The sequence below is a fragment of the Strix uralensis genome, chromosome 3 (genome assembly GCF_047716275.1).
Source record: "Strix uralensis isolate ZFMK-TIS-50842 chromosome 3, bStrUra1, whole genome shotgun sequence".
Lineage (NCBI taxonomy): Eukaryota > Metazoa > Chordata > Aves > Strigiformes > Strigidae > Strix > Strix uralensis.
In genome coordinates, this window is record NC_133974.1 from 58,554,370 (window position 1) to 58,580,381 (window position 26,012).

General features: G+C 42.3%; 2 protein-coding genes and 1 long non-coding RNA gene across 6 annotated transcripts; all 3 read left to right on the forward strand.

Annotated features, from left to right (window-relative positions):
- The first annotated feature begins 2,170 nt into the window (after positions 1-2,170).
- FABP7 (fatty acid binding protein 7) lies at positions 2,171-5,747 on the forward strand. Its single transcript, XM_074862408.1, has 4 exons — positions 2,171-2,323; positions 2,992-3,164; positions 3,786-3,887; positions 5,376-5,747. Exons 1-4 carry the CDS (start codon positions 2,251-2,253, stop codon positions 5,424-5,426), a joined length of 399 nt encoding a protein of 132 aa, XP_074718509.1. The 5' UTR covers positions 2,171-2,250; the 3' UTR covers positions 5,427-5,747.
- A 2,877-nt stretch (positions 5,748-8,624) lies between these two features.
- SMPDL3A (sphingomyelin phosphodiesterase acid like 3A) lies at positions 8,625-21,848 on the forward strand. Of its 4 annotated transcripts, XM_074862412.1 has the most exons (9): positions 9,231-9,374; positions 10,406-10,619; positions 11,357-11,462; positions 12,089-12,233; positions 15,182-15,278; positions 16,553-16,731; positions 17,908-18,088; positions 20,020-20,144; positions 21,323-21,848. In XM_074862412.1, exons 4-9 carry the CDS (start codon positions 12,156-12,158, stop codon positions 21,632-21,634), a joined length of 972 nt encoding a protein of 323 aa, XP_074718513.1. In that variant the 5' UTR covers positions 9,231-9,374; positions 10,406-10,619; positions 11,357-11,462; positions 12,089-12,155; the 3' UTR covers positions 21,635-21,848. The 4 variants fall into 4 exon arrangements, with proteins under 4 accessions (XP_074718510.1, XP_074718513.1, XP_074718511.1 ...); XM_074862409.1 differs by lacking the exons at positions 9,231-9,374; positions 11,357-11,462 and adding an exon at positions 8,625-8,844; XM_074862410.1 differs by lacking the exon at positions 11,357-11,462 and having other exon boundaries at positions 9,232-9,374.
- LOC141940833 (uncharacterized) lies at positions 15,857-16,468 on the forward strand. The gene is made up of 2 exons (XR_012628133.1): positions 15,857-15,904; positions 15,985-16,468. It is a non-coding gene; the product is annotated as an uncharacterized LOC141940833 (long non-coding RNA).
- Positions 21,849-26,012: the final 4,164 nt, after the last annotated feature.

The window sequence follows — 26,012 nt, forward strand, 5'->3', positions numbered from 1 at the left end:
AGACTAGATACTTGTCTTAGCTAAGTATGTTGAAAAATCCCGGCAGAACTGAGCCATCAGTGTAGGTATGATTGCTTAAGTTATGAAGGATCCTGAAGTGGCTACCTCCCAAGGGCCAGCTGCAGAGCCATGTCTGGAAGAAGGTGCAAGGCAGAAGTGTCCTTGAGGACCGGCAGTGGCACTGAATCACTTTGAGGAGTTCTATATCACACCAAGTCTGTGAGGCTGGTTCTACATAACAAGCCCCAATGAGCTTGGAGAGCACAGAACTCTCCCAGGCCTCTGTGCACACCCCTGCACCAGACGGATCAGCAGAGGCTCCAGGGCTTCTGCAATCAGAATCTGCACAAGCAGATAACTCTGCCTTGTCAGTACTGGGAGAGGAGACCCCGTCATGTCGGTAAAACCATTTAGGGTTATACATGATGCGTCTCAGATGAAGTAGGTGAGTGGCGAGGTCAGTTTGCCTGTACTTGTGTATCAGCTGCGTCGGTGCCGGCAATGAAGCTCTGTGAGACCATGGCTGCAGAGTTTGTCTGCGAGTGGTGAACACTACTAACTACTTGATAATGTTACTGTATTGAGGAAACAATTCCCGAACGGAACTGGAGTCACGGGTAATACCCATGCCCAATACCAACCCCGTGTGCCCACAAAGCATATTCCTCGTTCATCCTAGAGGGCTTGACTGGCTGCAGAGATTAGGTTAGCAGACGTCGTGTGAGAAGCACCAGTAAGGCTGGTATTCTGTGCAAACTCTGGAGACACAGCATTATTCAACTTTGCCAAAAAAAAGGGACTTGATCCCTTTCAGCCTCATGAACAACAACTGTCGGTCTGTTATTTCAAGTGGTGCTCTTGCTCTCCCTGGCTTCCTGAGCACTAGCTGAAAAGTCTCAGAAGTGCGGGTCATACACAAGACTGAGCAGCTGCAGGAGGGCACTTTGTGTCTCTCTGTGTGCTTCAAAGTAAGTGGAGGGAAAGCTAAAGAGAAATAGATGCACTAGTTCATACCCTTAGGCTATCAAGGCTAACACAGCTTGTGTTGTGTGGTAAAAGGAATTAGGAATTTATTCCTGGGGTTAATTCAGAGAGGGGTTAATTCTTTCCGAGGACAAGTGAAAACGTGGCAAATCAAATTAAAATCCTATCAGAAACATCACTTGCCCTACACCCAAAGAATGTGCGATACTACAAGAGCCTGAAAGAAATGCAAATGACAGTCAAAAACTAATTTTAAAATATTAGGAAAACATTTATAATTATTTTTATTTTGTATAGCTGGGCCAGGTAGAAAATTGTCGAGGTTTTGTTCCTAAATCACAGAAAGTCTCTTTCACTTAGTCCCTGAGTTTTGTTAGGAGAGCTGAAGAGCTAGATTCACAACTCTGGAATCCATCCAAGTCGTAGGTCTGGAAAAGCCGGCACCGTGGCTTGTCCCACGGAGACAGGCTGCTTTCTGAAAAGCACTCGGAGACAAGATGACTACCTAGCGCCTTCAGTGAACAGCAAAGAACCACCAGAAGGAGGAAAACATTCCCTCTCTAGCAGGAAAAAAAAAAAAAAAAAGAAAAGTGTATTAAATAGTTTTGAGCTCTTTTCCTTCTTTCTTCATTCCTAGTTTTCAACTCTGCCGGCTGTGGAGGCAAGAGGCGGTTTCCAGCCAGCAGTAGCAACTGCCGGTTTCAGGCAGCATCCGTGTGGATGCCGTGTGCTGGTGGGGGAGAGGGACCTGTACTTGCCCACCACCACACCGGGCTCGAGAACCTTCACGGGCGAGCTTTTAGGGCGGTGTTCTGCAGTAGCGTTGCGATCCTGTAGCTTTAGCCCGTAGAGTATTTCACGCCTGGTGCCCGCCGCTCTTTTTTGCCCCCGTTCCTTGACCAGGAACAACGGTGCGGGCGGCGGGGGGAGCCCCCGGGGCGGCTCCGGCGGGCAAAGGTGCCGCGCACAGGGGCAGCCCCGCTCCCTCCCCCCTCAGCGTCCCGCCCTGTGCCCCGGCCCGGGGGGGCGGCCCTGGCCGGACTCTCCCGCGCCCCTGCCCCTGCCCCTGCCCCTGCCCCTGCCCCTTCGGCGGCGGCGGCGGCGGGAGCGCCCTCCCCCGGCGGGGCGGGGAGGCTCCGGCCCGGCCGGCGGGGGCGGACCGCGGCTGCCCCCCGCCTCCCGGCCCCCCGCCGGGCGCCGGCTTTAAATGGGGGGCGGCGCGGCGGAGCTGCCCGCCACCGGCACCGCCACCCGCAGCTGGCCGCCATGGTCGAGGCGTTCTGCGCCACCTGGAAGCTGGTGGACAGCCACAACTTCGACGAGTACATGAAGGCGCTGGGTAGGTACGGCTGGGCGGCGGCACGGTTAGGAGATCTGGAACTTTGCACCGTCCTAAAAAAAAAAAAAATAAAAAAAAATCCCCGAATTTTAAAAGCCCTCCACTGCCAGAGCTGTAGGTGAGGCGTTCTCAGAGGCGGGGGAGGTTTGGGCGGCTGTGCCTCTGCCAATAAAGTTAATTTGATGCGGGTCGTTCAGCCGGGGCGGGGGGGGGCCGGGGTTTGTGTGAGCCGTCCTGCTGGGGAGAGGCTCCAGGAGGTGCCCGCGGGTTAGGGAAAGCGTGTGAAAGAAGGGCAAGTGCTGCCTGCAGGTGATCTGAAAACACGTCGACAAAAACGCGATCATTGTGCCGGAATGGTGATGAGGGACTGAGAAGCAGGGGCGGTGGCGGTCCGGACGCGCCGTGCTGCGGGGTCGGTTCCTCGTCACGGTGCGCGGGGTGAGGGGGGATGCAGGGCTACAGCTGCGTGGGGCTGGGGGGGAGTGCCTGTGGGTACCTGAGGTGTAAGGGCACAGGCGGAACGGAAAGTAGCGTTTCACTGTCATAGCTTAAAGCTGTAGAGCGGAGGAAGAGATTTCTGTACCTTGATGTGTGGCCAAAAAAAAAAAAAAAAGTAAAAAACCGGCACGGTCTGATGGATTTCTCTTTTTTTCCCCTTGACGGTCTAGGAGTGGGGTTTGCAACACGGCAGGTGGGGAATGTGACTAAACCCACTGTGATTATCAGCAGCGAGGGGGACAAAGTAGTGATCAGGACTCAAAGCACTTTCAAAAACACAGAAATCAGCTTTAAACTTGGAGAGGAATTTGATGAAACTACCCCCGATGATAGAAACTGCAAAGTAAGTGAACTCTGGGGCTGCAGTGGCTTCTTCTTTCTCTTCTTCCTCCCCACCCCTGCGGCTGTATCTTTGGTAGGGTCAAAGGAAAAAAATGAAAGGTCTGCTACTGCCAGTTGTAGCACTGTGAAGGACAGGAAAGAAAGGCAAGATTGCATCTTAGTTGCCCACTTACATCGTGTATTGTCTGAAGCAATGTGTTATGTCACCAGCCCCTGTCTGCTTTCCAGTGTTGAAGAATTGTGTTAGCTGCCCACTTCTCTTTCAAGTTTTCAGGTAACTTTTTCCAGCTGAAATGGGTAAATGCCTTCTTCCCTGCATCTTTTGGGGCTTAACATAAACGTTATCCCAAAGCACATCAGAAACAGTGGTTCTTGTGAGACTGGAACTCAAAGGAAACAACTTTTTCCATGCTTTGACACAAACAAGAATTGTAGGGAGCTCATGCTTAAAATGAGGATGATTCATGGGCTTGGCTTTAAAATGGCTGGGACTAGTTTATCATTCTAGATCCACATCCATCTATTGAAGAGAATTCAATAGCATAGTGCATGCTGAATGAGTGAGCAGAATCCCAAACACTCCAAATAAATGAATGTCTTTGTGTTTCTTGGTATCTCACAGTCAGTTGTGACCCTGGATGGAGACAAGCTAGTGCACGTACAGAAGTGGGACGGCAAAGAGACAAACTTTGTGAGAGAAATAAAGGATGGCAAAATGGTAATGGTAAGTATAAAGTTCACTGGGCATTCACATATCCCGCTTAACGCTCCTCACTTAAATTTATCTCAGGCTTTATGAACAGATAGTGTTACTTATGCACAAACCCTTAAACCAATTGGTGGGGAAAGCTAGCAGAGATTTTTCAAATATTTTTGTTTTTTGTCTTGTTTTACTGACAACTAAAAAATTGCTAGTGGTTTTAGGCAGGTTAGCCTGTGTATTTGGAGTGTATATGTTCTTTCTAGAGTTTGTGTAAATACTCAAGCAAAAAAAGTCCTGGTGAGCAGGAAAAGATAGAGTTCTTGATTATATAGGCAATGATCTGTTGCCAGTGCTAATTTTGATTTCTTTAAAAATGTCTTTTATATATGCATGCATAAATAATATTTAATTACAGAGAACAAGTATTGCCCTAGGAAAATAAACTTACAAGATTGCAGGAGGTAATAGCACTTTTGTATTTAATAAGGGTTTATTCCTCCTGTCTTGTTAAAAATCATGATAAACAGCAATTGTGTGAAGAAAAGTCTTGTTTTAAATTCACATTCTTTTCCTGACTTTTCAGGAACAGGAGTATGGGGTGAATAAATGTCATAAGCTACTATATCTAATGGCCAGGGTGGCACTTCTTGTGCTTATTTTTGGCACAGAGATGTAACTTTTAAAAATTAAACCTGTTTAGTTGTACTAATCTTTGACTTGGTTGTTGGAGGAAACCAATTGACTTGTTTTCTAAATACTTGAGAGAGTATCTGTATGGATGGAGACTTCCAAATAATTAAAACCTTAAAGCATACAGTCAGTGCAACACAATGTGACAAGCGATTCAAGGGAAAATACATGCTTTGTTTTTGGAAACAGCTACACACATATACAGAAAACCTTTTGCTTTGGTATTTGGACATGACAGGATGCCCTGTTCCGCTTCAGGAAATACTGCCAAAACTCGCACACTGTAGTTAGTGTTCTGCACAACTGCATCAGCTAAGTGTTTGGTAGTTCTAGCTACATAAGTGCACAGAACACATCTATTTAAATACAAGGTTCTCCTTAAGTATGTGCCTATGCATAATAGAATATGGGTATAGAGGACTTGGATTTTTAGATTGCACATCTTCCAGTGTGATCAGGTTTGGGAAAGTAAGTGTTAAATCTGTATTAAAACAATGGTATATTTAAGAAATTACATTAATGAAAATTAGAAAAATTAAACATTCATTTCTAGCCTCACTTTAGTTGCATTGTAGATGTGCATTATGTGTTTCTTGGGTTTGAAAGTAGCAAGGAGAAAGTTATGTTTATTATGGGAACCATTACTAAGGTTTTGCCTCTTGTTCATTTAAAATATCAATAATCTAGATCAACTGGTTTTTCTATAAATTACATAATGTAAACTGACCTTGCTGTAGCATGGACTTCTGAATATGTGTTAAGTCGTGACAGAGAATGGTCCAGCATCTAACGTGTCTTGTCTTTTCCTTGGACTTGCAGACTCTCACCTTTGGTGATGTGGTTGCTGTTCGCCACTATGAGAAAGCGTAGAGTTTGCCTGACCTCTGTCCAGATGTTACTTCTGCTGGATGGATTAATGTACTGTCCATAATCGAACGTAGCTAAAATGCACATTTCTGATATGAAAGGTTAATAAAGAGTTTGGGGGGGGTGTTTTTCTAAAAAAAAAAAAAAACCAAACACAACAACTTTATGCCATCAAATTGACAAGCTTGTGCTGTATAGTGAAACAGGTTGAACTTGGCATTGCATTTCTGAAACACTTGCCTCTTTTTTTTTTTTTTTACAGTAAATGGAACCTATTTGAATTGTTTTGGAATGCAGATCAAACAAATTAAAAAGTTTTTTCAACCTGTGCTTCTTTTGCATTTAATAAGCTAATATTCCAGTATTCTGAAGGGAGTTGTTGAAAGTTCCTTTTTGAGTTAAACAGAAAGTCATGTGGTGCACAATGCTGTAGCAGCATCTCTGTGTGGTGTAGAGTACATAGGAAACAAAAAATTGCATTCACTACTTCAGTGGCTTCTTTTTGCTGGAGAAGTCTAAAGCCCCTGTCTTGATACATGTAGGCAGAGAAGTGAGAGGCTCAAGCCACTTTCAGCTTTTCTTTTCACTGGGGACTTGTTATCCAGTGCATGCTAAGGTCAATAGGTAGACAGTCTTTGATGTCAGGGGCCATCCTGTAGTTTTGGTTTTAATAGTTATGAGAGTTTTTAATTTGTTTTGGTGTGGTTTTTGTTAATATACAAAAGATTGAAGGAAATCAAAGTGCAAAAATTGAAGCGTTCCACAGGGTGGGAGGAAAGGACCAACATGGTAAAGGACAGGACTGGGCGAACGAACCTAAAGTACAAAACTTAACTTTCATTAGTCTCCACAGGTGTGGGTGGAAAAAAAAAAGGGAAAACAGTGCAAGACAAACCTGAGATTCCTTTCCCTGAGCTGTATTTCATGGCTAATCTGTATAGGGGGTAAGAACTTCACTGTGAGCAATTTCAAATAAAATGCTGCTTAAAAGAGATAAATTAAAACCTGAAGAATGTTTCTCTGAGACCAGGGTGGGAAAAACTGCCTTAAGCTTCAGATTATTAGGAGAATTGAAACAGGTGGCTGGCAGCATGAAGGAGATTGTTTGGAGAGTCCATGTTTTCTGACACACTTAGTGGACCATATGGAGGTGCAGCTACCTCCAACCTTTCACACAAAGACAGAACTGATCTGTAGCTTTAGCTGGTCTGTTTGCTGAGGGTTTGTGTGGTTGCAGAGGGAGGTGCAGGAGGGGCACCCTCCCCAACTTCCCGGGCCTCATAGTGCACTGTGCCATCCTTCAGATCTGCCATGTGGTATCATGGGAAGCGGCTTCTTGTTTCCCTGGGTAACATGGGTAGCTCACCTCACTCGTGATAAAAGTTCAGATGTAACTATGGGACCTAACCAACACAAATACAAAATTTAATGTTATTAGCTTTACTTTTTCACAAAGCATCTGCCTGAAAGGAACATCCAAGTCTGTTTTCTCTTGTGGGGAACACTATACATCTAGAAGACAGTCCTTAATTATGAGCCATTATGTTTTACTTGGTGAATATTGATAGTTTTTAAAATTCAGGAGCTAACTTTTTTCATCAGAGAAATGGGAAGTAGAACTTGTTCCAGTGGTATGTGGAGCTGCAGTTTCTATGTTTTGGGCTGCTTCAGCTCCTTCAACTGCTATAGTGCAAGTTATGTTTAAATTGCATCTTCTGCCCTTCCATTTTATTAGCTCATTTAATCCTCAGCCTCAGTACCCAATACAGCCTTCCCTCTGTTGCTGCCTGTTTGCCCGCGGGTGCATTTGCCATATGACTGTCCTTCTCAGCCGCCCCTTCTCAGAAAGGTGGGAGCAGCTGCTTTCCCATGGTCACTGGGGAAAACAGACTTGGGTCCCCAGTACCAGCATTCATCTTCACAAGTGATTTGTAGGGTCATGAATCAAAAAAAAATAAGGTTTTTATTAAATATGAGGAAAGGAATGCAGAGACAGATTGTTAAGACTTGGTTTGCAAATAAACCCTGAAAGGTAAATATTTTACACTACAGTCACTTTTAAACAAAGGCTACATACATATGTTCTGTAAGTCACAAGAAACCATCATGAAGCTTATTGGTGAAGTCTTTTGCTATTCTAAAGATAAACAATATTAACGTCAAATTAAATAAGGGACAGAAAAGTAGAGAAGTGGTGCCTGTGGCACTGCTCTGAGGAGTGGAAAAGTGAGGAAAACACTCACATAGGGGACTTCCAGCTGCTGGTAAAATGGGTTTGCGACCCCCTAGACAGCAGATGTGAACAGAACAGCAGTGACCGGCGGGATGTTTGAGGGCAGCTACAGGATCCACAACATCATTATTCTAGTCTGCTCCTAAATCTGACACCAAGCCCTTTTCCTTCACCAGAAACTACTCTTACCTCAGAAGTAATAAACAGCAGCTCCACTACCATAAGGCCTTAGCAACGGAGACTTGTATTGACTAAACACCTCAGCATGTCCCTTAAACTGTATTAGAGGTGTAGCTGATGGCGTATTTCATCAGCTTTTTAAATTTCAAAGTTCATTAAGTAACCAGGATCCATTTTTAAGTGTATACTGCGAGAAACCTTCCTTCCAAAAGATGCCTGAGAGTCCTGTGAAGTATCCAAGGGCTGTCTGTACAGGGCAGGGCTAGGCCGTGACCCAGGGCTGCCGGCCCGGCCCGGCCCGGCTGGCAGGCACAGCGCTGGCCCTCAGGGGCGTCCCACGCCCGCCGGTAGCACCGTCGGGGCCACGGTGGGCTGTAGGCGGGGCGGGTTTTCAGCCACAGGTCCCAGCCGCCTCGGAGGGCCGTACCCCTTCAGGGCTCGAAGGGACAGGCCCGCCGGGCGCCACAGGCCACCGGCCGAGCGGGGAAGAGACTCCCGCCTCCTTCCCGCTGCCCACGGCACCTTCCTTCGAGGCCGCCTCGAACCCGCCGGAGCCATGAATTTAGCCCTGCCCGCGGCCAGGCTGGCTCCTGCGGGGTCCTCAGCGTCTCAGTGCCGACCCGGGGGTGGCACCTCCCGACGGTCACCCCGGCCCCGGGCACACGGCCGAGGCGGCGGCTGCTGCCCCCACCGCCCCCCGGCCGCCAGCGGAGGGCCCCGGCCAGGGGCGGCTTGGGGCCCCCGGTCGTGCGGGCGGGGCGCGGTGTCGGCTTCCGGCAGCCCCGGGGAGGCAGCGAAGGGCCGGGGCTTGCACAAGCCGCCCCGGGCTCGCCCCTTTCCTCCGCGCCGGGGCGGTCACATGAGCGGCCGTCGGCGGGCAGGGCGCTCCCGGCACGGCCAACATGGAGCGGCGGGGGGGACGCGCCGCCCGCTTGGCGCTGGGCCTGGCGCTGCTCTGCTCCGCGCTGGAGGCGGCGCCGGCCGGGCCGCAGCCCCGCTCCGCTGTGGGTGAGTCAGCCGGGGGGCAGCGCCTGAGCGGGGTCGGCCCGGCCGAGGCCGCCCGTGCAGGACCGGGGGGGTGAGGGGCACCCCGGCCCAGGGCTGCAGCCGCCGCCCGCCGTGCCGGCCCGGCTGAGGGAGGCCCGGCCGGGGGGCGCCTCACGCCCCTCCGTGCTGCTGCGCGGGGGACCCCCGGGTTATGTGCTCCCCCCTCCTGCGCCTCCTGTCCCTCCCCTCCGCGGTGTTGCCCGCAGATAGACTGCTGGGTGGTGCTCCCTGTCCCAGCTGGTATCGACCTCACGGGGCTTTTCGATAAGTAAACACATCGCTGTTCCGGTGTGGGGGGCTAAAGCAGTTTATATTTAGCCAGCCGGGGTAGCTGGCGCTGAGGACGGTGCGGGTGAAGTGAGCCCTGCCCTGCCCTGCCTTTGGCGCGGTGTCGAGGCACCCACTGCAAACATTACATGTGGTTTCGGTGCTGTCAGCAAACCCACACATGCGCTGCCCGGCGGGATCCGCCGGACGGTAGCGTAGGGCAGGTGAGTGCTCCGAAGTAGCCTCCACAGGATTTTCGTTCCCTGTGACTCGTATGTGCTGCGGACTAAGCATGCAGTAGTGTCCGGGCGTTTCCCTCTCTCCTGGTAGTAGGAGTCACAGTTCTACGGACTTTGAAGATCGCTGTTGGTCTTTGCTTTGTGAAGGAAAACTCCACAGGGTCCAAGTAGTGCGGTGTCTGCTCTTCCACAGAATGGGCATGTGACCTTGGAAACAATCATTTTGTATCTGTCCCGATTTCACAACCACTACCCCAGATACACCGCTGCCTTTCCCAAGTTCTTTGAAACTGACACAAATAAATTACTTTTGTTTTACTAAAACTTGAAGGCTGGTAGTCTAATACAAACTTAATTCATCCTGTTCACCATATTTCTATACCTCTCAGCTCCTTTATCCCTGCAGTGCTAAGTAGCAGTGTCTGAGAATGTGTCAGCCCGGAAAGAAATGAGTAGGTAAGGCTGATACACCTCTCTTCGGTGAGAAGCCCAGCCTCTTTTGCTGCTGTGACTGCTGGGGAGAAGAAGAGCTTTAAAATTTTTGCACACATGCTGTTTCTCGCCTTTCTTTCTAGACTCTGATCTTTTATAGTAGCTTCCAGCCAGGGAAGGTCTGGAAAAATAATTAAAATGCAACTCCCTCTCTTTTCAGGTGGAGTGGAGAAGTCCTTCTATCCCCTCGTGTACTGCCCAGTTTCCAGATTGTTATTAATGAAAAGGAGCTGATTTTCTAGTCCCTACCAACCTCCATTTTTTTCCTGCAGATTAATTTAAACCTATGCCTCTGCTTCTGTTTTCAGTTTTTCTAAGCTGACTAGGTGAAGGACTCTCGTCAGGAATGCAGAACTCGCCCACACTTACCACACAGGCTAATCAACAATTTGTTAAATTTATTATTTTCAAAACTTGAAAGAGGAATAGCAGTAGACAAACTGGAGCAAACTTGACATTACCTGTGTATATCCAGTTCAAATGCAAATAATGGATTTTCTTTAATCTTTGTTTTCTGAAAACAGGGCAGTTCTGGCATGTATCTGACCTACATTTAGATCCGACTTACCACATTACCACTGATCGCACCAAAGTTTGTTCTTCTTCCAAAGGAGCCAATGCCTCCAACCCAGGCCCCTTTGGAGACTTTTTGTGTGATTCTCCATATCAACTTATTTTGTCAGCATTTGCATTCATGAAGGATTCAAAACAGCAGGTTTCATTCATGATTTGGACTGGGTAAGTGTTCAAGTCACTCTGCAGTTAAATCTTTTAACACTGGATAGCCATATAGTGCAGTAATTCACAAATTTATATTTCCACCAACAGATCTGAGTGTAGTGTCTCACAAATGCTACTTTTAAATAGTTCCTTTAGTTGTCCGAATGGCTAATAAGTGGAAGACTGAGTGAGAGTATAAGGCCTCAGGAACAGATTTCGATCTCTGTAATCATTTCTGGGTATTGTTAGACTGTTCATTAGGACATTGACCACATGACTGTATTAGTGTAAGTTAATAGAAATGATGCAGGGAGGGTGGGAAGTGGAAAAAAACAAAAGGTCAGAGGAATAACTGGAACAACTGTGGGACGTATTGGATTTTGTATGTCTTAAGGTCATTAAAGTGCGTCCCTTTTTAGAAAATACCCTTTATTTTATTTGGTTCTGTAAGAAGTAACTAGAATCAAGCAATACCAAGACTTATGTTTTTTCTTTATTTTTTTTTTAAAGTGTTTGAAGTTACCATTCAAATTCAGTGGCTAGCAGGGGGCAGGATAACAGTGTTGTAGATGGTGTCTCTCTCTTCATGACTATCACTCATAGCTGCATGTGCTTCTAAAGAAAGTGTGGTTTCACAGTCCTTCATTGCAGTGTTTTGGATGTGTGCAGTCCCCTGTTGAGTAAAACGTTTACCTTTTCTGTGCTGATCTTCCTTATAAGAAAATGGGCATAATACTACTCTCTCTCTCACACAGGTGTTACCTGTGAGGCTTTGTGTGCCTTAGCAGTGGGACTGGAGAAAGAAGTGTGAAAGGGAGGCATATGAGTAGCTCGATAGTACCATGCTCTGTTACTTTCTAGGTATTCATAAAAGGTAGCATCAATTTACCCTTCTGCCATAGCAAAATTCTCCATTCTACCATCACATATTTTTTTATGATACATCAATGGATAATTTATCAAAGAGATTAGTGGTTTTGAGTGTTTGCAAGAACTAGTTTGTTTGTCGATGGGATCTTTTTTGCTGGAAAGGTTATGTATGTTACGTCTCTTACGTCTCTTAATTTTGCTGGGGGAAGGGTGTTAAGAAATACGAATATGTAAAGACAAGTGATTAATTTATTTCACTTGTCTTATTGTACTTCATTTTCAACAGGACGTTGTTAAAAGGGGAAAAATAAACTTACGAGATTGTGCAGATGACAGAAGATACATAACCCAAACTGCATAGTAGCTCAAAATGTTGGAGTTGAATTAGTTTCTAAGAAATCTTGGTTATGATAAATGTGAATCATACAATAAACATTACTCTTTTGGGTTTTTTTTTTTAAAAAGCCTTTGTGGAGAGCCTTTCGGGCAGTTCTATGATTTTAATCAAAGAGTCTATAGTAGTATTACATGGTAGAATGTAGATTTGTTTGCAGAATTTTTTGCCTTTCCGTATGTTGCTAATAAACCTTTGTTAATAAAGCCTTTTCCTTTTTCAGAGATAGCCCTCCTCATGTTCCTGTAAAAGAACTCTCCACGAAGTTGGTCATTAGCATCATTGGCAATATGAGCTCTACAATTCGTAATTTCTTTCCAGATCTTCAGGTTTTCCCGGCCTTGGGCAATCATGACTACTGGCCACAGGTAAAACAAGTTAGAAATTTGTTTATGTATCATATTGAGTGTGTTCCTAACCCCTCAGAAAGCAGGTGTTAAAAATAAGAGTTAAATTTGTGTGACTGTTATTCTGGAAAGAGTATTCTACAATTCTCCAATTAGCATGTAAAATTACAAATAGTTCCAATCAAGAACAGAGAGTACATCTCTCTCTGTGTGTTAAGTTAGTCAAACAGACGCTGATGCCAGTAAAATCTGAGGTCATGCAGATTTACTGCTAATGGTTCCTCATGGCTTAGAACCACCAGGTCTCATCATAGTTAATACACGCTTATTTTTTTCTTGCTGCGTAAGTCATGCATGTGTGTACAATGACTTAATCTAACAGAAATGACACTCTTAATGGATCTTTGAGCCCGTGGTAGGATTCAAGGCCTACTGAAAGGCCTGCTGGAAATCTGTCTGCTGACATCACTGGATTTTTTTATCAGAGTAATGGCAAAATTTTTATAAAGTTCCCATAGTTTTGCCATTAATATTGAAAATATGTCTTTTTTCTTTCCTTATTGGACACTTAGAAATATTTGCATTGATGATTTACTGGATTGCAGCTGAGGACAGTGCTTTTTTTACTTTCAGTGTTCTGCGAATATTGTTCTTGGCATAGCTCAAAAGTAAACAGTTGCTTCATGTGTCCTTTAAAGCTTATTGCGGGTTGATCTGGCAGCACACAGGACTGAGAAGCAAATTCTGTCATTGGATCTGAGGGGATCGGAAGGGATGTGGAGCAGGTTAGCTAAAATACTTTGTTTGAAATGCCAAAAGGGAATTCAGTAACACCCTTTCACACCCCCTAAGACTTTTAGTCCAGCTTTCTGTCTTACTCATTAGGCATATCAGGGTATATCTTAGTGTAGTAGGTGATTGTATCATTGTCTGTGTCATTACTGGAGTTAGTGATTCCCAAATCAGGGAGTAACAGAGGTGCTCAGACAGGGGAAAGGGAAATGTGAGAGACAAAATAAGAGCTAAATGTATCTTGGAAATGTGAGTGCACAAACCAAGCTGGGACTTCAGTCTCTTGTGTTTTTACTCTGGTAGTATAGCTTCAGCTTGTCATATGCACTGACAGGGGGCCAGGTTGGTTCACCAGAAACCACGGGTATTTTGATAAATAACACCTTAACTGAAACCTCACTCAGTTTTCGTTTTGTTTTTTTTTTTTTTTTAAGTCTTGACAGAGAATAGTTGTCATTCAGCAGTCTCCTTTGATATAGAAGAAAAAACTGTATACAATAACCTTGTAGACAAAGAATGCAGTGACTTTTCCAACAAATACAAGTTTTGTTTGTGAAAAAAGATGGTCAGGACGGGTAGCAAATAGTATTTTGAAGCAGGCTGCTGATTGGAGTAACCATTGCAGTTCTCTCTGCACAAAACCACAGAGGAGTGTTTCTGTGATACTTTGCTTTGAAATGGCAGGCTTCACCAGTACGCAGAACTGACATACTTTTCTGTTTGAAAAAGACCATTGGGATCAGAATTTCCCCACTGTGGGGTCATTTCAGGTTGTTGGATTTCTTTTTGCTGTTGATGACATTTCTGTTTTTCACAGGGACATGCTTGGCAAATGTCCCGTAGACTGGGAAGCGATGTGGAGCAAGCCACACGCTGTAGGCTGTTCCAGAGCAAGTGTGAAAGCTGCGTGCTCACTGTGCACAGAAGAATTTTATTGCTCTCTATTGTGTTCTGACCTGTCTGTCTTAACAATTGAACAGTCTTGGGTGATTTTTCTTGCAGAGCCTATTAAAAGTACTACTCAGGTTAATCAAGCATTGGGATACCTTTCAGATTGTATATTGTGACCTTGGTCTTTCTGCATAGTCTTACTTGTTTCAGATCCTTGCCCCTGCTTAAAACAAATTCCCAAACTGCTGTCTGATCCACAAGTTCACACAGCACTGTCTTGCCTGGGTTCAAACCACCTTCAGTCCATAACATGGCCTCTTATCTGAGATCAAGCTTTGCTGTGTCTGTTAGTGACTGTTAGCTCTGGTTGAACTGGTGTGGCTCAAAGCTTTCTTAATAACTGGTATCTGTGCACTGCAAGCAACAGATGTCTGAACAGACCTCTGATTGCACTACTCCTAGACAGAGACTTAGTGCCTAAGCCTCTAATAACGTAGGTTTAGTTTCAAAGACCTTAGAAAGGTCAAATTTTCTGTTTAAGACAACATGCACTCTAATATTGTTCCTATTTTTTGACCTCTGTTTTTTTTCTTCTAGCACCAAGAATCCAAGCAGATATTTCAGGAAAGGCAAGGACAGGCTGGGATCTTCCTGTCAGGGTTAGATGAGAGAGTGGGTTTTCTCAGGCTGTGGCGCTTGGGCATCGCTTGGCTCAGACTGAAGAGTGCTACAGTCCTAATTAGAACCGGTGGGAGAAAACATGGACAAAACTTTCCTTTTACGTTTTAAATGCTTTGTTACTAGAACTACAGGATATCATGGAAATATTTGTGAATTTCACCAGAATGTTTCTGAGGGCCGTAGTGGAGTTTTGGGGAGCTGCTATGAACCCCAAGTTGCTTGAAAAATTCACCTGCTATGAAAGAAGCTCATTTTCAGGCTTTTCCTCCAAGACTATTTGTTTTTTGCCTTTGAATCTTCAGTTTATATATTTTGCAGAGTGTATGGTTTTCTGCTCTGCTGTGCTCCTTCCTAAGGCTTGAAATATTTCTGGCATTAGTTTATCAATGTGTTAACAGGGCCATGCAATCAGTTCTGACTAAGTTCAGGCCTTTGTTCCTGATCAGCAATACTGGATGTTCAGAAGTCTTTTTTCCTTTCTTGAGTTCCTCCTAATGATGACTGGATACACTTACGTGTTACGCAAGAGGGCAGGTGGGATAATTTAGTGATTTTTGTCTGTGTGTCTGAATGCTAAGACTTAGGCAGGTTCTGTTCTCTCACAGGATCAGCTTCCTGTAACTACCAGTGAAGTTTACAATGCTGTAGCGGATTTCTGGAAACCTTGGCTAACTGATGAAGCAATCAATACCTTCAGAAAAGGTAAAATACGACAGTAATGAATTGTAAAGGTAGGGCTTAGAGAGCTAATGTTTCTATAGATTTGTTCTGTTTGTTTAGCTAAGTCTTGTAGGATGAATCAGCACAATGGATTATCTGTAATGCTTTTCCTGGAAGAAGTTACTTGTCTTTTTGAATAGCAGTGCTTATATTCAGGGTACATTTATTCTCTTCTGATGCAATAATTATTGCTTTTTGTAACATATACAGTATTACTGGCTTTGTACCAAATCATGTGAAATACCTTGTTGCCTTCAAGATCTCATAATCTTGATAAATATTAGATAAAGGCATATGATGCATGAGAAGATTTAAATTTGGTTTTAAAAAAATTGATGAAATGTTGTTTCTGTTTTGATACTATATGTATTTTAGAGCATATTGAATAGGCACATATTTGTTCAGGTTATGATAGCACATAGTCTTGGTGATTATACTGTTAATTGCATTGTATTTGTGTCCAGTTTACTAAACTAGGAGAATATTGATATCCTAATTATGATTTTTCTTTTTAGCAAAGGACTGAAAAGTTCAAACCAATTTCCAATCCACTCAAACATTAGGGATTTGGAAGTTGGTTTTGTGTCCTGAATGAGAAGGAATTCTGGGTAAGAGTGGAAGTAGAAACTCTTAACAGGAAAAATAAAGCTCAAAGGGGCAGACCTTACATTAAGGTATATTGTTATAGCTCTGTTCCCATGGCTCCACTGAAGTCCATGAACTATGAAGATGCACCCATTGAAGAAGATCTCTATGCTATCAAGGTTTTAGGAGCTTGGACTGAAAAATGGGATCTTTACTTTTCATCATATTCCAATCTGAAGTTAAATGACTTAAAAAGTATGAGACTACTAAACTCAGTCAGTTCTTCCTGGAGGAACCGATATGTTTGCAGTATTTCAAGAAATGTGGACTTTTTAACCATTACTGAATCTCTCGGTGTGGAAGAAATGTTACAGGGCACTTCTTACATGTCAGGTGGATAATTGCATCTGAAAACTGTCAAATAAACACAAAGGCAATTACAGGCAAGAATTCATAAAAAATTCAGTGTCAACTTCTCCTACTAAAATGTTGCTAAAAACAGATTGTTGAGAAGATCTGTTGTGATAAGGTGATTCACGGCTTGAATAAACATACCATACTCTTTTATTAGAAAGAGTAAAGCTGGGTATTTTGTCAGTGCTGTATTTTCATTCTGAAGTTCTGCTTTGAAGCTTTTCATTTTTCAGATTATGTTGATCTTATTTTCACAGGTGGCTTCTATACACAGCTGTTTGAAACAAGTGATAGCTCTCAACCACTCAGGATAATCAGTCTGAACACAAATTTATATTACAGCCCCAACAGTGTAACTGTGAATATCAGTGACCCAGCCAACCAGTTTGCCTGGCTGGAGGCAGTACTAGAAACCTCTTCACAGAAGAAGGAAAAGGTAGGCGCTGTGAACAGAGCCCATCAGCCTTATTTGTTTAAACTTCAAAAAGAAAAAAAAAAAGTAAGAAGTAGAGACATTGAAAATATAAACATGAGTCTAGAAGAGTATTAATGCTGCCAAAGATACCACAAGATCAAAATTTCATTTTAAAAATAATTCTTCCTTGAATATGCACATTATACAGCAACACTTAATAAAATAGTTGAGTGCAGCTTCTCAAATTATACAGTAAAATACCTTTTCTTTCCCACTATGTAAAATACTGTAGAAGCCAGGATGAGAATATTTAATACTTCCACTTTTGTTCATGACTCTTTATTCATAGCTGTTAATTTTGAAATGCGCACCCTTGGCCTGAGACAAAAGCTAGCATATTTCATTTATATTTTTATGTACTTACAAGTATCAAAAATAGAAATTAGAAGGGAGTTTGTCAACCACAAAACTTAGCCAAGCTGCAGCAATTGCTATGATTTGAGTGTTATAATAAAATGTCTTATAATACTTAGGGTTTGAATTGAGGTTATAATTGTTTGCTCATGTTTGATTGATTGGTACGGGGATTGGATCATCATTTGGCCAGAAAAAGTGTTTAGTTTGAAATGTGTTTACATTTTGCTATGGTACTGTAATTTTAAAAATACTGTATTACAGTCAGGAGAAAGGAGAGATTTCCCTTCCTCATAAAACCTCACAGCGTATTAGTTGGCATGTGCAGTTGGAACCAAGTCTCGACCTCAGACAAGAGGGATTTTAGCTAGTTCTTCCATGTTTCTGGTGACTGACCATTCAGGCTGTGTAATATTCTAACATAAGTTTTTCTTACTATCCCTTCGAGATGCCAAATTATAAGTCTTGCCCTAGCAACTTACTTTTTAATTTGAAATAATTGATCAAATTTTTCTTTGGCCTAAAATCGCATACAGATTTATTGAAACTTTTTTCCCAAGAATATACTGAATTCACTAAAAAGAAATTTTTTTTTAAATTATGAATGTAAACTTTCTTGCTGTTTGTATTTTGTATAACAAAATTGTTGTGATTTACAGCCTTCAGAGTGCCATTTCTAAGACAGCATTATTATGAAATTGTGGTAACCATTTCTAAGTTACAGCTAAAAGTGTAAGTTTCAAATGAAGGTGCTAATTGTGCTTTCTGTATCTAATTCCTTAGGTATATATAATAGGACATGTACCAATAGGATACTTGCCATATGCAAGGAATACTACAGCTATCAGGGAGTTTTACAATGAGAGACTGGTAAAGATTTTTCGCAAATACAGTAGTGTTATTGCGGGGCAGTTTTTTGGACATACACATAGAGATAGTATCATGGTCCTCCTGGATGAAGAAGGTAATGATACTTGTTGAATCATTCATCTTTTTTTTTTCTTGATTAAAAGCAAATTAATACTTTCTTGCATGTTCTTACTAGTCAGCCTCTGTTATAAATAATTGAAAAAGGAAATTGAGAAATACTGCTGTTTATCTACAAGTGTTCAAGCCTCACACACCCAATTTTTTTCCGAAGAGAACCTTGCAAGGCAGAGTGTCTTTTTTTTGTTGAAGTCAGAAGAGACTCCCCAAGCTTCCTATTTTTTTTAATGAATGCTTATGCCTAGACAAGAATTTCTAGTCTTTCCTCTCTGCTCTCTTAGTGACATGGGCAAATTATACTAGCCAGTTGCTATTGTGTAATGTGTCAAAGGGAATGTTCTCAGGCCAACTAGACATGCTCTATGTTCTTGTGTTTCCTGCATCATTACTGTGCCTCTCTGCTGAGTTCCCTGCTGCTTCGAAGTTAATTAAGATAAGAGTAAGCAGGAGGCAGGGGAAGAAAAGTCTCTGCCTGTTGCATCTCTTAGATCAGCTAATTTCCCTTCAGGAAAAGCACCCAGGTTTAAAAAATGTTGTTTATTGCTTTGAAATCCCTTAGTTTTAAGCATGGGCATGGCTGTATGGAGCACTCTGACATCTCTAACAGAAGATCTCTAACAAGTAACTGGTTCAATATTTGTGTCTGTACCATAGAACAGTGAGAGATTGCTTTGGTTTATGTAAAATACTGAAATATTAATGGACTCTATCTGTGATTTATATGAACTCATAAAAGCAATGCCCAAAATGCTTACTGGGGTAACAGTATTCTAAATAATTTACCTTTTTACATGGAATTATCATGGAATTAATCTCCAGTAAAAAGGAATCCAGCCCCAGTGAAAGTGCTGGCTTTTTATATTTTTTAAAAATGGTATTCGAGGCAGTCTTAAACCTACATTTGTGTCCCATTTGTGCATGAAATAATCACCTCTACTGCAAATTTCACTGAGGACAGACTGTTCTTGGTGCCTTGTCATTACAGTTTGCGTGTGCAAGTAACTGTGTCTAAATTATTTTAATAATTTTGCATGTTTTGACAAAATTTAAACAATGAAATTACCTGTGGCTAAATACAGTTTGTGTTTATCTGTACAGTTTTAGGCTGTCTTCTATTCATGCTATTTTACTCCATACAAAATTCCACAGAATTCAAGATAAATATAATATTGTAACCAGCATCAGTGTCCTGAGATACAGAGCTCAGCTGTATCTTCTCCAGAAGAACCTACTGATTTCCATGCTTTCAAAGCTTCTGCTCATACGTGGAAACTGACATTGTGATTTCACTACTGTGATGTTGTCAGAGAAAGGAATAGGGCTTCTTTGTTGTTCCACAGAGAACCTCTCAATATACTTACCTGCATATTCTGTCTAATTAAAACCGGTGTACCTCCTCATGTTTCAGTTGCTGTAAAGATCGACATTCACATAATAGGTGCTGGGCTAGTTTAGATAAGTGAAGTCAAGGTCAGGTGATGATACCCTGCTGTTTCTAATAACATCATAGATACATAAAACAAAAAATGCTTAAAGCAACATGTAAAATATAGCATGGAAACAGCAACTAAAGGTTGTGCATATTTCTTCAGTAGAAATATGCAAAATACGGAGAGCTTACATATAGACAAGACCATTTTGCACAGGTAGTTGAATTGGTGGGAAGCCTCTAGTATAGACAAACTTAACTGGTACACAGTGGAATGTGTACTGTGGTATTTTACACAGATTTGGGTCTATCCAGTGGAAGTATAGAAGGAGTTCACAGTGATATAGCTAATCCAAGGAAAAAAATGCTAATGTATTTAGTCACTCTGGTTCTTGCTGTGTTGGTTCTCTATAAAAACATCTGTTTGAGAGGCAAATGATTGAAAGGAAACTCTTTCTTCACCTTCCCTCTTCCTGCAGAGAAGCCAGTAAATTCCTTGTTTGTGGCACCTGCTGTAACTCCAGTGAAGAATGTATGGCAAATGGAGTCCAATAACCCTGGTGTCAGATTGTATCAGTATGATCTTCTTGATTATAGTTTGCTGGTAAGTAAAGATTTTAAAGCATCATGTAAGACTTCAAATATAGTGTCATTAAAAATTACAGTGAGATGTCAGGCTTTGTAGTATTATATCTATTGGTGGGACTGGTGCTTACTCTTATTTTTCTTCCTGGGCAAAGGAAAGGAAATCTGAAAGAGAACTTGGTCAGTCTTTCTGTGCCTTCAGGACTAACCCAGTACTTCCTGTTCTCTATGGAATATACTTATGACATAGAATGAAAGACAGTCAGAAATTTTCTGGGCAGCATCCTAAAAGTGTTTGCAGTGAACTCTGCAAAGGTGAAAAACGTTAAACTCTGGGCTCGTTTACATACCAATGCTGTTTGCTGGTGGTAGCCTGAGCTTTGGGATGCAGTCCAGGAAATGCTTCTAAAAGGGTCTAGAAGAGCAGATGAAGAAAAGGACTTTTAACAAGGTGATGTCTTTCATAATCATGCACCTTCCTATATAGAATTTATACTGTTTATAGGAAATTGTAGCTAAATTTAGAAGGAAAAAGGTACAATACTTCTATTCTGTAGTCTCATGTGATTTTTGGAGGTAAAGTGAATCCTGTATAATTATTTTGGCTCTGAATGACTTGGATACTCTCTCTCTAATTTAGGGTAAAACCTTGACCTCACTGAGTTCAGTGATGTGGCATCTTGCAGCTTGACTGGGTCTGGGGTTTCCCTCGGGAGACTTGTGCTAATATAGGCTGCTCCTTTCTTGTGCAGATTTCACTCCTGCACCTCCATCTCTTCCTTTCCCTCAAATTCTCCCTGGGCCTTCTTTTTCTGTCCATTCTGCCCCTCAAGCAGTGCCCGCAGAAAAGAAACTTCAGGATCTCTCCCTTTTGCCTCACTCCTAAAGCAGACATGAGCATAGTGGAGTTTGGTTTACAGTTTGGACAGGAAAGACCTCTAACACTGCCACTGCTGCCATTTGTGGCTCTTTTTTCTTCTCCTCCCCATCCCCCCACCATTACCACACTGCAAGGACCAGCTTTGGGTGTAAGCCCAGCTCTTGGGGTGGGACGTGACCTTCTACTCAGTTGTGAATAATGAGGAGTGACAGCTTCCTAATCAATATATCACTCTAGAGACTTAATGAAGCAGGGAAGAAAGCAATACAGCCATGCCTATTTTTTCTTTCTTTTTTTTTTTTTTTTTTTAACTGTAGGATCTTTGGCAGTTTTATTTGGACCTCAGAGATGCCAACAAGAAAAATGAATCGAACTGGAAATTAGAATACATTCTGACTAAAGCTTATGGCATTGAAGACTTGAAGCCAGAAAGCCTGTATGAAATGGCCAAGCAGTTGTCTGTGCCACACAGCACACTGTTTGAGAAGTATTACAGTAACTTCATTGTGAGTTATGACAAAACCATTGTCTGTGAAGAGGGGTGCAAGACCTGCCAAATATGTGCAATCCAATATTTGGATTACTCCTCATACACAGATTGTATCAATCGGGAAGCAATGTGGAGATAAAGTCTCTGTACAATTTATGCTGGTATTGATTTTAGCCTGTGATTTAAAGAACCTGCTCATCCTTTCGCTCAAGCACTGACATGCAGACAGGGAGCCTTGGGACATCTGTGAATTTCAGGGGAACAATAAATCTTCCTAGATCTTTCTTCTTGTAAACGTGTTTTCCTTTCACATCTAAATAAAAGTTTACTGGCTATGTAATAGTGGCCAGATATTTTGCTGTTGTTTCAAGTGTTCTGTACCCTATGTAACAGGCTGTACCAGTAAGTGCGAATAGAAGTTGCTCACTCAGTTCTTTGGAAATCCAAGTCTCATTTCTCAGGGTGTGTAAACGTAGGCAATGCCATTTCAGGCATGGGATTTGTATGGGGGAAGGTTTCAACCATCTGCTGTCACAATTTGCAAACTGAAATCTGCAAAACCCGCATTTGCTGAGAGTGGAGTGCAGTTAATGTTGTTGATGCAATGCCAGTATTAGGTATCTCCCTGTGCCAAGTTTCCTTTTCCTTCTTAACCCCTTAAACCTACCTCTGTTTAGAGGCATATTCTAAAGCCAGCATGAAAGTGACTTAATGGAACACAAACTTCCATCCTGTAAATACTTGATGGGTTTATTTTTGGAATGTGTTTGCCGAACACAAAGAGCTTTTTTTTGAATTATAGAGCTATGTACGTTGGTACTGCTATCAAGTAGTCTCCTGGTACGAGATTGTGCAGCAGACCATAAATCAGGTTTAAATTGATGAACGTCACTAATTAGATATAGCGTATACATTTTCTGTGCAGCACAGGGAAACATGCATGTATCATGGTGTCACTCAGGTTTTGTTTTTCATAGAGCAGTCTAGTACTTAATGTGAAGATTATCACACGTATGAATTTACAATTGCACAGACCACTTCTTCCTCTTCTGATTAAATGTGTGCACAAGATAATATTAAGGTGGCCATTTATCTAGTGTGTATAACCAAGAAGGACCTTTACCCATTTTTCTGTCACATCAAGAGCTCTAATTTTTGAACCTTCAATCAATATAATACCATACAGACCCTACTCTGCATAATATTATTCCAGAGTAACTAGAGCTGTAGAAGTGGTTATGAGACAAATCCAATTGCTAACTGTTTATTTTCATGAGATTAAAGGCTTTGCTGTAGCTGTTGAGGAACTTTCTGGTTTTGTTTCTACTCAAGCTTGAAATATTTAGCAGACTATTTCCAGACAAATGTCCTAAGTCTAGTATTCACAACTGTAGATGCAGATACCTCATATTTGTCATGCATCAATCATTCACAGAGGAAATGGTTTGTTAAATTTGCATTCAGAAACAAATCCTCCAGTGGCACTAATGTTTAGGAATGCCATTAATAATGCACAGTAGGCAGCCCTGTATTTTAGATTCTGTGCTTGGAGAGAGTATGGTGGGCATGTTAACTCTTTAGAGCTATCTGCTCTGGCAGATCTTGAATGTATCTGCATATGTAAATAACCTGAATTGACGTGGGTTCTGTACAGACTGTGACTGTGAGGAAGTACTGGAAAGTTTCAGTGCTGAAAGCTGATTGCCTGTGTGTTGGATGTGTTTCTTGGTGGCGTTTCTCATGTTCATTAAAAAATGCCTGTGTTGCCAGTATCTGCTCTCCACGGGCAAGCAGGCAAAGTTGTGGGCGGATAGCATAAGGGCAATTGCAGCTGATAGGATAGCTGAGCTTCCTCCAATTTGCCAGATGGGTTTTGTTCAATTCAGTCTTGTGCTTTGAACAAGTGTCTCTTTTCTCATACTGGTTTGTTTCTGTGAGTTCTGTGAGTTCTGCTTAAGCTTAATACCTACAAGACATACTGGAAACACTATAAAAATTACCAAGTTGTATTTTTCCATTAAGGACTTCTTTACTGCTGAACTTTAGGGACATTTAGCTGAACCACGTGGCACATTAGTAGCTACAGAACTCTAGGAAGAGTGGTACTCTGGTGATGGGTTGTTGGGCATCTTGCTTCTTAGATTTCTTTACTGTATGTGTGTCAGTAGATGCTACTTAGTGAGCATGAACAAATAAATGCCTACAAATATCTGATTAGCAAGCTATGATCCTGATATACTTTTTTTTTTTTTTTTTTAATCTGGAATTGAAGCCAAGAGTTAGATAGCATCAGCCAAGGAGGTTGGTTTTGTTTCAGCCAGAGGGATATATCCACCGGGGTGTATCCTCCCAGGATACACCTTCTTATGCAGGCTAGCATTCTCTACTTCTCCTCTATGTATGCTCGTGCAAGTGCCAGCATAACTGGCCAGGAAAGATCCAGGAGTATATTTGACTGCATCATCTTGTAACTCAGACATGAAGGAGAGCTTCTAGGAATGTTACACTGCAAAAAAAATGAGATAAATCACATGAACAGCTTAGATGGCACCTGAGTGTAAGGGGAAATAGAGGGCTACCATGATATTTTTGTTTCAGGTTCCTACTTTATTCATGGATCTAGGAATGTTCTAAAGGCCAGTTACCCTTTCCCGACAGGAGCTTTTTTAAGTAATCATGGAAAACATCAGAGAGACGTGACCTGATAAGAGTTGCTGACTCCTGTAGATCAGATTTCCGTTTCACTTTTCATATGATATTTTGTGGCCCCATCTTGAATGAAGGATTAGGGGGAATATTTGTAAGGCCACATTTGACAGAAAGACAAATTACACCACCTAGTGGAGTAAAACCCATTTCATTTATCTGCAGTTAAACTCGAGGCATATAAACAAGTAATTTATCAAATATTCTAGGATTTAACTTCTAGTTTTTGAAGGAAGTGCTGCTACTTCTTTGTAGCAGAACTGCCATGTAGCATGCTTTCTCTGGGTATTAAATGGTTGCTGGCTCCTAGAGGCCAATGCCAATTGATGGGTCCTGAACCCTGCTGTATGTGCAGGTCTTGGCCCACATCCAGGGAAGAACTAGGTAAGGTGTGCTCAGAGTCCAGCTCAGCTAGCCAGCAGAAAAGGGATGCAATGTAAACTAAAGATCTATTCCTAACCAGGCTGGTGTATCCTTCCAATTAGTTTCTGTGCTTTTAATTCTCTCCTGGAGTTAACTGAGGTTATGTCTACATTAATGGGTACTGCAGCCTAATAAGAGTGCCTTCTTTAACAGGAGAGCTGGTGTTGAGGAGCTGATGCACTGCTGCACATTTCATTAGCAGTTGGAGGACATTAGTTGTACCCTTGAAGTGCAGCTGGCAGCTGCAGATGCATCTGAAAGAGTGCTCTCCAAGAGCACTCTGCAACTTGAATAAAAGCACAGTAAGTGGGGATGATCAGTAAACTCTGTTCAAAGGCGTGTTCCTGATCCAAACTAAAGTGAAGGTGCACCCAGAGGCCAATGTTAATTGCTTTAGATTGGGGCACTCAGTAGTGTCTGGATGTGATCTCATCGTTTCTATTGTTTTTCACTTGCCAGCCTGAAGAAATTGAAATGACTGGAGGAGATGGGCAGTGAGTGAACATATTGTTAGTAAAATTGAAGTGATGAATTTAAGTTGTCTAAAGACAGAAATAAGTAACTAAGTACATGTAGTCCTTTGTGGTCCATTTCCTGTGTGGACAAATGATGAGCACGCATCTTCAAGGAAAAGTATCTAGTTTAACACTGTCATGTTTCCCTCTGTGGAAACAGCAATCTCAAGAAGGTGAGTTGTCACATCGGTCTAAGAAAAAAACCTCTTGAAAATTTCTCTCATGCCCAGTCAAGAGCAACTATGACAATGTCAATGAAGAAAGGGACTGTAACTGTCTAAACAAGATTAGTTGGTTTCCTTCCTTATTTTCCAAAAGCTGAAGACTAGCTTTTATCTGCTTACCACTACAGCTTTCAACAAGAAAATATTGCTTTAGATAATTCACTTGTCATCTGTCAGCTCCAGCTTTCTTGTTCTACTGTAGGAACATCCTACCTAGGAATTCTACCGGTTTTGTTATTTGCTGCTCTGGAAAGAAGCCTAGTATAAAATGCATGTTGTTTTCATACTGTGTGTGAAATATCACAACTGTAGAAATTCAGAGAAAACACATAGAGAAAAAATAACCAAAAATGTTAACTGTCATATGTATGCTTTATTAGTTTCTGGTGGTTGTGGGAATGGCAAAGGCACTATACTGAATGAACATTGCTGGTGTGCTACTGAACACCGTACATCAATTCCTACAAAAGTAGGTATCAGGAGAGTGGTCACAAGTAGGATGGAACACGCAGTAGGTAGATGACTGAAATCATAACAAGGAAATCAGTTAAAACCAAAAATGATGAAAGTGAAACCACTGGAAATGTGGCAAACCCCAGCACCAAGCACTCAGTGAAGCAGTGGAAAGTGCACTGATGTGCTTACAGAC